This window comes from Eretmochelys imbricata, chromosome 9 (assembly GCF_965152235.1).
Source record: "Eretmochelys imbricata isolate rEreImb1 chromosome 9, rEreImb1.hap1, whole genome shotgun sequence".
Lineage (NCBI taxonomy): Eukaryota > Metazoa > Chordata > Testudines > Cheloniidae > Eretmochelys > Eretmochelys imbricata.
Window position 1 is genome coordinate 28,031,345 of NC_135580.1, and position 10,078 is coordinate 28,041,422.

Consider the following 10,078-nt stretch of genomic DNA (forward strand, 5'->3'; position numbering starts at 1 on the left):
GTCACACATGAAACCATTAAACTTACTTTTCTGTCTTCCGCTCTCCCTTATCAAAGTAAGATCTCACAAAAAAGTATTAGAGATGTCTTCTTTCTTGTCCTGTGACTTGACCTCAAACAGATTAGTTTAGTAAACTACATTTTTAGCTGCCCTTTTTTTTTGGGAGGGGGGGTCCCGTTTCCTCTTACCTATTTTTCAGTAAAAATGCAGCTTCACTAGTGCTACCAATGCTGCAAACTCTAGGGCAGACAGAGCATGGGCACCAGATGGGGGCACACCTGCATGGGGTGTACACTAGTTTACACCACTGGTACCACTATGCAGATGCATCTTTGGTGAATATCAGACAAGATTTTTTTTTTTAAGTTGAGACAAGTTAAAATAGCTATAATTCAGGAACCTCTTGCCTAATTCACTTCAAATTTGATAGAAAAATTGTACCTCTGCTCCAGATCTAACCTATAGATTGTAAAGGGACTACTACTTTATTTGGGGATGTCCCTTTATTTTGGGGGTGATAGCAAAAATTGAGCTTATAATACAAACTCAGTTGAAACCTTAACTCTGGAGTGGGTACACGACTCTATAATATGCATGTTTCCAAATAAAATGTTTCCTCAACGTTTCTTATGGCATAAAATATACTCTTTGAAATCTCACCTAGACTAAGAGTTGAGTTTTTCAAAAGACTTAAGATAAGAAACAAGCAACCTCAGATAAATATAACAAAATAAAAAGGTAATAATTTAGCTTTCATCATCCTTACATGTAATCCACTCACACATCCTTTGGTTTTGTGATAACAGGCAAAAGTTGAGATAGGTGAACTTCAAACCCCACATTTTATGTTAAAACCAGTGTACTCCGTAATAGGCAGAGATCATCACTGCAACTGTCTTGAGCTTGCAATTACTTCATTCACAGTTTAACTAATAATGATCTACTTTCCCTCAATGACTAAATATAGAGGTTAAATTATGCGCTGTTACACTGCTGTAAATCCACTGGGTTACTCATACGCACGAGGTTAACAGCTGAAACAAGAATCTGGTCCATAATCCCAAGAAGCATGTTTGGGATTCCAGGCAGGTTTGTTGTCCAGTCTGAAACAAAGATAACGCAAGACACACCGATCCCTGCTGCCCCCCGGGCAAGGCTCAGCTCTCCCCCAGAGAGAGACCTCAGAGCAACCCCCCAAGTACCGCAATCCGTGCCACAAAAAGGCTCTTCTCTCCTCCTTTGCCACCCGTTCGCAACCCGGGTGCCAGGCTCGCCATCCACCACCCCGCGCAGGGGGAAAGTGGAAACCACTGCCCGGGGAGGGGGGCGCTCCGAGCCACCAGCCGCAGTGACTCTCCTCCACGCCCCTGCAGGCTGGGCGGGCTGCTCAGGGGTCGTGTGAGCCGTGCCAGGCAGACCCCCCTGGCGAGCGCGCGGGGGGGATGGGCGCCCCCACTCCCGTGCTTTGCAGGCAGCTGCCACGAGTCGCCACCACCGCATCGCCCAGCGCAGCCGCTGCTGCCGCCGGCGCCAATCTCCCCGGCTCTGCGCATCAGCATTCTTCCCCAGCCGCACCAACATATCCCTCCGCCGGGGCCGTCGCGCGGCGGAGGGATCCGCGCAGCAGGTGCGCGTTCTCCCCCTACCCCTCCCCAGTCCGCTGCTCTTGCTGCGGCGGCTCGGAGCATCGCGGCTGAGGGGAGGGGGAGCAGCAGCAGCGCGGCGGAGGCGGCCCCACCCCCTCTCCTCTCCCCGTGGCCGGGCGCGCGCTGCTCGCTGCAGGGCTCGGCTGCCGCTTCGCGCGCGCCTGTGAGACCGCCGCCGCTCTCCGCTCCTCCGCCCGACTGCGCCAGGCGAAGACGATGGCCGGCTGGCAGAGCTACGTGGACAACCTGATGTGCGATGGCTGCTGCCAGGAGGCCGCCATCGTCGGCTACTGCGACGCCAAGTACGTCTGGGCCGCCACGGCCGGGGGCATCTTCCAGAACATCACGGTAAGGGCCGCGGCCCCCGCGCCGGCTGCGAGCCTCCCGCCCGGCCCGGCTCTAGCCCCTGCCCGGGGGCCGCGGAGCGAGAGCCGCTGGGGGAGGCGAGGGGAGGGGGTGATGCAGCAAAGAGCCGCCGCCGTGTGCTCCTGGCGCCCGCGGGCTGCAGCCCCGCGCCGCCAGTGGGGGTCCCGCCCCCGCCAGCGGTACCTGCAGCTCCCCCCTCCCCCCGGGGCGCCGTGTGGGGCGCAGCTCGGGCGGCGTGAGGGGCCCGGGCGCTCCCCAGGGCGCTGCTGGGTTTTGTCTGCCGCTTTCCCGGCCAGCGGGGACCGTTATGTGAGCGCTGGGCGAGGGCAGCGGAGCGGGCCCGGCTCTCGACGGCGGCTTGCGGCTCACCACCCCCGCCTGCTGCCCGGGCCCCCGGCGGCGTGCTGCGGGCACCTGCCCGTCGCGCGGGCTAAGCCGGAGCCGGCAATGCGGCGGAGGGAGGAGGAGAGAAAGGCCGGGCACAGGAGAGGCTTGGCGTAGGGTTCCCTGCGCCCAGGCGCGTTGCTGCGGACCGACTTACGTACCCGGCGTAGGAGGCTTTCGTGAATCCTCGCCCCTGGCTACATGTTTTTCATCTCCAAGATGGCGCACTGCCATTGATTCCCCCCCCCCCCTCCTCTCTGTCCTTTCCTCCCCGTCTGTCCTCCTCAGAGGTATTAATCATCCCCGTTCCTGCAGCACAGCCCCCTTCCCACCCACCGCTCAGATCTCCCAGGTAAAGGGCTCGGAAACCCTTTACGGATCAGGGAAGACTGACTTAGACTGGGAGCCCTTTTAGGCCATACCGATATTTGTGGGTGGTGGTGAAATTGCATGTTTTGATTATAACCTTGTGTCATGATGTGCATCAGTCTGCAGCAAAACGTGCCTTTCCCCTGCAAATCCATCCTCTAGATCTCTGTCTTCTGCACGGGAATTTGGGGTTACTGCTTTCTCTAGGGAGAGGAGGGCTTGGCTAAGTGGTGACGTCCTGTTGGATTTACCCCCCCCCCCGTGGCTCCTGTGCTTGCCAGTTCTCCTTTCTCTCCTTAGGCCCCTCTTTGCTGGTAGCCTTGGTATGCAAAGGCTGCTCTCCTGCATAAAAGCTTTCTCCCCGCACCTCCACAGTTAAGTGATCTCATTGCATGGCCACAGCAGTACCCCCTCCTCATCATACCCCTTCATAGGATGTGATGTCAGTGGGGAGTAGCCATACAGGCCGCGCTCGCTGGGGAAACCAGCCCTGCAACCAGCCTTGCCTTACCTGAAGATGGTTAAATAAGTGGTGCCCTGAGGATTTCCAGCTGCTGACTGAGTCTCCTCCCCTAGGTGTCTTTGTACCTTGTTAAGATGTGGCCTTGCAGAGTCCTGGTTTGTGATTGGAAATGGCCAGGGCCTGCTATGACTGTGCAGTTCTGGAGGGCAACGCCTTCCATCTCCTTACTTGCTTTCTTGCCGTTAGGAAGCATATTGCTCCTGTCTTGCCTTCACCCCACCCCCACCTTCTCCTCCATCCTGAAAGCAGTGCTGCAGAGAGACTCTCCTATGGAAGGGGGCACAGACTTTGTGGGCAAACAGCATGGGGGGCTAATGTAGTCTGACACCTTTCTAAATGTAACCTATCTTGGGCTCCTGTAGGGACTAGATAACACGATTTCCCTCTGCACAGAGGGGTCTCTTTAGCATTGTGATCCCCTCCCCCACTTTTTAGGGTACTGTGAGACCTATGCGTTTACTGGAGGTATGGCTTTATGTTTCTGAGTTTACTGTCTGAGTCATTGAAACTTAGGCATGATATTATGTAACATTCCTTGCCTAGAAAAGGGCACAGCTGAACATTGTTGTACATCATCAATTTGGCTACAGTTTGTATTAGAAACATAGTTGTTGTTTGGCCTTTCAGAGACCTGTGGCAGCTGACCTGGAAGGAGTTTAATATCCCACCAATTGTTGTTAAGGAGGCAAATGGCACTGGGGAACACCTGCATCATAGTTATCTGGATGCGGTCCTGAAGGCCTTTTTGGTACCTCATTATCAATTAACAAAAGTCTGATTCATTCACTTACTAAAATAAATGGCCATGTGGTTAGCAAAATGCCTGATGATATCACATTCCCTTCTTCAAAAAGAAGACTTACTGGAATCTAGCTTCTAGGCCTTATCAGTCTTGCAGACTTAATCTATAACTGTACAGTTAATATTTGAAATATCTCAAAGTAGCACTTGTGTTCACTTAAAATGGTACTAAATTAATTAAAATATATCTCTGAATAACAAAACACTCAATTCCAAAGTGTCTTGTCTTAGGAAAACTTGAGTGTCCCTTTCAAATCTTTTTGCTGGTGACAAGTCTCTTTTGAGTGGAAATTAACCTGTAAGCTACTTCATTTAAAGTACATGAAATCCAATGTCTTCTGTGAAAGGTAGTTGTGAGAGCTTGCTGTGTAACACTGAATTTCTTTTTTGACAGCCCATAGAAATAGATATGATTGTAGGAAAAGACCGAGAGGGTTTCTTCACCAATGGTCTGACTCTTGGTGCAAAGAAGTGCTCTGTGATCAGAGATAGCCTGTATGTTGATAGTGAGTGCACAATGGACATCAGGACAAAGAGTTATGGTGGCGAGCCAACATACAATGTTGCTGTAGGCAGAGCTGGTCGAGGTAAGCTGTAACCTTTTTTTTTTTTTCTTCAAAAAATTTAAATTTATCAAAACAAGAATGCAACCTTCAAAACTGAGCTCTAATCATTAAATTACTTACTTTAATCTGAATAAAAATATTTTTTTAAAATTTCCACAATGCAATCTTGGTGTAATTGTGGTCTATCTATTTTCCAGGACTAGATCCGTATCTAGCAGTCCTAGGTGAATGACCACAGTTAGGCACTTAATTGTCTTTACCAAATGGTTTCTTGTGCCTACAGATTTTAACAAGCTAGTGTAGCCTGTGTATCAGTTGGATTAAATGTAGTCTGTCGCTCATTTGCATTAGGTATATTGCAGTTAAAATGTTTGGAGTCCAAAGCATAGTGTCATCATGATGGTCGATGTTATTACATCCTACTGAAATATTTTGTTCAGCATAAATTTGCTCTAAAGTGACTTCTATTAAAATTTCTTCCACAAAGACTTCTTGTATGGAACTACCTAGTTTGAATCATAAGTTTTACACTAACTCTTAACAATTCTCTGAGAACCTTGGAAGTCTGATTCTGGGGCAATGAATGAACTCTGTCCAATTGGGTAGCTGCAGGCTATTTATATAAAGCTTGTCTAACTACTTGTGCATTTCATCTAAGCTTCTATAAAATACACCCTACTTGGAAGGAGCTGGACTCCATTCCAAAAGAAACTTCTCTCAAAACACTGGGTACAAGCAACATGAGGACATCCAAGACGTTATCTAGGCATTCTTTTGTTAGCTGTTGTAGACTGAGTATGTTAGGGACCAAGGTCAATGTATAAACAAAATATAGCTACAGAGACACTGCTGTATTGTGTATTTTTATGTAGGCTGTGGAGATGTTACATGTATTTTAACAATACGGTCAAATGGAATAGGTAAAGATTTCTGTGCTGCTTGGGCCGTGACTGTAACTAATTTTCTTCCTTTCCTTATAAGGAAAATAGTATCACTATTCTAGATAATTGCTTGCTATAGTTATTTTGAAGTTTACATTATTTAAGATACGTCCCCTTATGATCTGGTCTTTGTGATGTTCTGCTGTATACCCACACGTAGGCACAATGTATCTATATTACAGTGATTCCAGTCTCACCAGTCCTAATTCAAAGCACAATTAAGATGAGACAGTGTTCTTGTGAAGCAAAATTTGTAACATGTAGTTATGCTTGGCATAATTTGATTTTTATTTTTTATAATTTCAGTGTTTACTTTGAAGCATTTTTTTTCAATTATTGATTTAAATGTTCAGTTGTGTAAAATTATGGGAGGGTCACACAATGGGGGGAGACAGAATTATTTAATAGTAGATTCAAAAAATTAGTATTATAAATGTTAAAACAAATTGTCAACATCGCATCAAAATATACAAAGTAAATATTCTCATATCAAACTCTTAATTCATTGTCAAATAATATTTCTTGCTTTGTCCATCTGTAAATTTAATTTATTGATGGAAATAGTATTTCACTGGCTTTTGTGGATGGTGAAATAGATATTTACCAACATTTACTTAAAAAACATTTAATCCTTCCAAGTTTACATGTACTCTGTTCTAGTGACATCTGGTGGCAGTTACCATATAAAGCCTCATGGCATGTAATGTTCTGTTGACTATAGTTCTGTAGGAAACTCTTTCCAGTAAAGCAACATTATTATTTTTGTAGTCAGTTTACTGTGGGGGGGGGGGAAGGGGAAACTAGATTTAAAATCAGCTCAGAATTACTTTACTCCATACAAAAAGCTAATTGCACTATAACGGAAGGAGGGACTCAACATTTCCCCCAGAACTGCGTTGTTGCTTTACTTTACAGTAGTGTCATAAACACAGACTTCTACTTAAAAGTTACTTAAAGTTTACCAATAAACTTCCAAACAAAACACACTTGGTAAAGTTGCAATGTACACGTTACCACTTTGAACTTAATCTCTAGTCTAAAAATACTAGAATCTGCTATGTCTTTCTCCTTTTTAACATCTTCACATTGTCTACCTTATAAGATGTACCCAGGGTTTCCTGGTCAGAGAGGTCAGATGATAACATGCACCATGATACATTTTATCTTTTAAATAGCAGTTACATAATATGTTCAGGTTTTTTGCAAAGTCTTATGGCTAGCACACAACTTTTCCATCTCTGAAGTCAGAGGATTCTCTCCCCCAACCCTGTCTACATCTATACTTTAGAAAGCTCTTGTAAAGCCAACTTAATATCCAAATATTAAAACTTGAATTGGTGTACTTATTGCAATATCCGATTAAAACTTGCATTATTTCCTTGTCTAACACACTCCTTTAAAACCTCTTTTTTTTTTTCTTTTCTCTTTCAGTCTTGGTCTTTGTAATGGGCAAAGAAGGGGTCCATGGAGGCGGATTGAACAAGAAGGCATACTCAATGGCAAAATACTTGAGAGACTCTGGGTTCTAGTTGCTAGGCAGACTGTTAAGTATTAGGGGGAAATTGCTATTAAACTTTCCTGGCAGTGAGCTTTAAACCTTACATTCTGGAAACTTTATTAGCAATGCAGGATGATGGGGTATGAACCTGTGTCTCCTTTGTATCCCTTTGTTGGTGGGGAAAGGTGTTTTTTTCTTTAATTCTGTTCATTTCTGTTTTGTTTCATTGTGTACTCCAGCATTGGTTATAGTTATGGGAAAGGAAGGTGTCCATGGAGGGACACTGAACAAGAAAGCATATGAACTGGCTTTATACCTGAGGAGGTCTGACATCTAAGCAGCCTCTCCCCATCCATCTAGCAACTGTCTTCATCACCAACCAGTTATGTTCACAGTGCTACCAGACTGTAGATGGTAGTTGTTTTATGTTTTTTGTTTTTTTTATTTATCTGTTTTTTTTTCTAATATCATGATTCCAGTTACCCTCGTGTTCATTTGTATGTTAACCACTGTATGTAACCAAGTCCCATATCTGGCACCATTTTTGCAGCATAAAAATGTGCATGATACCTTGAAAAATGTTTTAGGAGGGGGAGAATGCCAAGTCTAGGCTTTGCTTTGTCTTAGCAATTAATACGATATTGACAACTAAAACAATTTAAACACTAAACACAAGGTGCCGATTGTACAATCTAATTTGATCAATGTCTCTTCAGCACTTTGAGCAATTACACAGCTCATTTAGTCTTCCTTTTGTAGAGCATGGTTGGGGGGGGGGGGGAGTGCATGCATATCTTTACTTCTCTCCCTGTCCACTCTTTCATCCACGTTTTGTTTGCTTCCACCTATTTTTATACAGTGCCTGGTTTGTTTAACCAATTTGCACTCAAAAGCTATTGTGTTTCATTAGTTTTGTTGTTGCACTTAACTGTAAACTTACAAAACTCTTCATAGTGTCTGAAGTACACGCTGCTTAATGGGTGCAACTGCAAAACTATCAAAAAGTGTAGATGCGTTTTCTTCACGATCTTACAACCGCTGTCCTTGAATGAATACCTAGGGACATTCCATCATTGCAATAGTTCAGGCACTTTTTTTTTTTTTTTTTTTGCCAGCTCCAGTTCTGTAGTTGAATTATAAAAAGCTGCCATTATGGACATTAGATATCCCAACATAACCATCTGGAGTGTGTCCGATTTCAGTTTTTCATAGGACCAATTTTTAATTTGCAGCTTGGGGTTTTATATGAAACTACAGGGTCATTGTGGAAAACTGCCACCTTCAGCTATATACTGGTAGCCTATACTCCAATCTTTCTGTCAGATTTAACTGATAATGTGAAGAAACATGCTGCTCTAATACCAATGTTTGTGTGAGGGGTGGTAGTTCATAAGCTTAAAATTGTTAAAATGATACCATTTCAAATTTGAAATAGTCATTTTGCCTGCCACGCTCTTGCTGCAGAAATTCTGGAGTAAACTGCCTCGTGCACTAGTCATCTAAAATGTGTAACCAGACGGTCCATTCAAGCACGGTACTAACTTGTATGTCCATTTAAAGAGAACTGCAGAACTCTGTATACAAAAGAATAAATGGGAGATGGTATTGGTTGGAATAACTGACTTGGCTGTCTTGTGATGAATTTTTTAATATGTATTCTGTGCCATACTATTGTTTAAAAAAAAAATGAACTGTTGCTATTGTGAGATGGATTTTAACTGACTATAAGGATTTCTTTTGAATGGCACTACTTTAGGGACATTCTAGTATTTGCTTCTATTATTTGGGCCTTGTGGATAATGTACAGATTTAAACAAATTCTTGTTGCTGATTTGTCCATTTCTTTCCCTGCACTTTTACATCTGGGATACAGTCTAACTCATCTGATTTAATATGCATTTCAAAAAATGCCATAACTATTAAACACCTTGTTTACAGACGAAATAAATTTATTCCAACCAAATAAAATCAGACTCTTGTAACTTTTTTATGCACCAGACTTTTCTGAAGCAATATACTTCATCGTGTAGCTTACTACACTAACTTCGTATTTGCGTGTGCCTCAAAATGTAATTCAGCTCTGCAGGGATTATAAACTTGTGGAACAGCATTACTGTACTGATGTACTAGTCCTTTTGCTGTAAAAATGACTGTTTAGAATACTAAACTGATTTAACTGCTTATCGAGCTTAAGTCATAGCAGGAGCTCTAATAGTCTTCATGTTTGCTTCTTTTAAGTCTTGTACGGCAGAAGGGGATACTTTTACTAAGGGAAACTAGTGTTATTGACTTCTCGAATCCAGCAAATCCCATGGCAGTTTCTCTTTACTGTTAGGGTTGCTGTTTAAACATTCTCTACCCAAGCCTCCTCAATGGTATGTGAATGCAATGAACACTTTTTGTAACCTACCCTCCTTTAAAACAGGCTGGATGTGACCAGTGCTGTACTAGTGTTTCCATTAGTATAAGAACTAACCCTCTTTGTACAAATCCACACTGCTCTTGGAGAAAACATGTCAAACGGTTTAGCATCCAGCTAGTTAACCAGCTTCAAACTCTGCAAGACTTTCAGATGGTCTTGACTGATGACCATGCACAAATTCTGCCAGCCAGTCCTCAGGACACCAGCTACATTGGTAACGGGCATGATGGCTACTTCTAAACATGGTGCACTTTGAGGATATAGGAATTGTCTCTGCAAGTTCACCTGAAACTTAACTTCTCCTTCACTAGGCTACACCTACCCAAGGAAGGAAACAAAGGCAGTCCATGAGACCCTAATCTTAACTCAGGGCTAGTCTAAAAACGGCAGCACTTTAACATGGCTTATGTGGTCTTGGCAGAGCGCTGGGAGAGAGCTCTCCCAGCACTCTTTTTTAAAAAAAAAAAACAAAACCATCTCCATGAGATGTGTAGCTACCAGTCCTGAGAGCAAGACTCCCAGCACTGGTGCTTTACAGCGCTGAAACTTGCGCTCAGAGGGG

General features: G+C 44.1%; 1 protein-coding gene across 1 annotated transcript; it reads left to right on the top strand.

Annotated features, from left to right (window-relative positions):
• Positions 1-1,693: 1,693 nt before the first annotated feature.
• On the top strand, positions 1,694-9,024 carry PFN2 (profilin 2). Its single transcript, XM_077826352.1, has 3 exons — positions 1,694-1,994; positions 4,484-4,676; positions 7,028-9,024. Exons 1-3 carry the CDS (start codon positions 1,863-1,865, stop codon positions 7,123-7,125), a joined length of 423 nt encoding a protein of 140 aa, XP_077682478.1. The 5' UTR covers positions 1,694-1,862; the 3' UTR covers positions 7,126-9,024.
• Positions 9,025-10,078: the final 1,054 nt, after the last annotated feature.

Excerpts from the sequence above, each read along its gene's own strand:
- PFN2 (XM_077826352.1), top strand. The coding sequence starts at position 1,863 with ATGGCCGGCTGGCAGAGCTACGTGGACAACCTGATGTGCGATGGCTGC. Across the intron at positions 1,995-4,483 it reads GCATCTTCCAGAACATCACG|CCCATAGAAATAGATATGAT; the intron begins GTAAGGGCCGCG and ends CTTTTTTGACAG. Across the intron at positions 4,677-7,027 it reads TGTAGGCAGAGCTGGTCGAG|TCTTGGTCTTTGTAATGGGC; the intron begins GTAAGCTGTAAC and ends TTTCTCTTTCAG.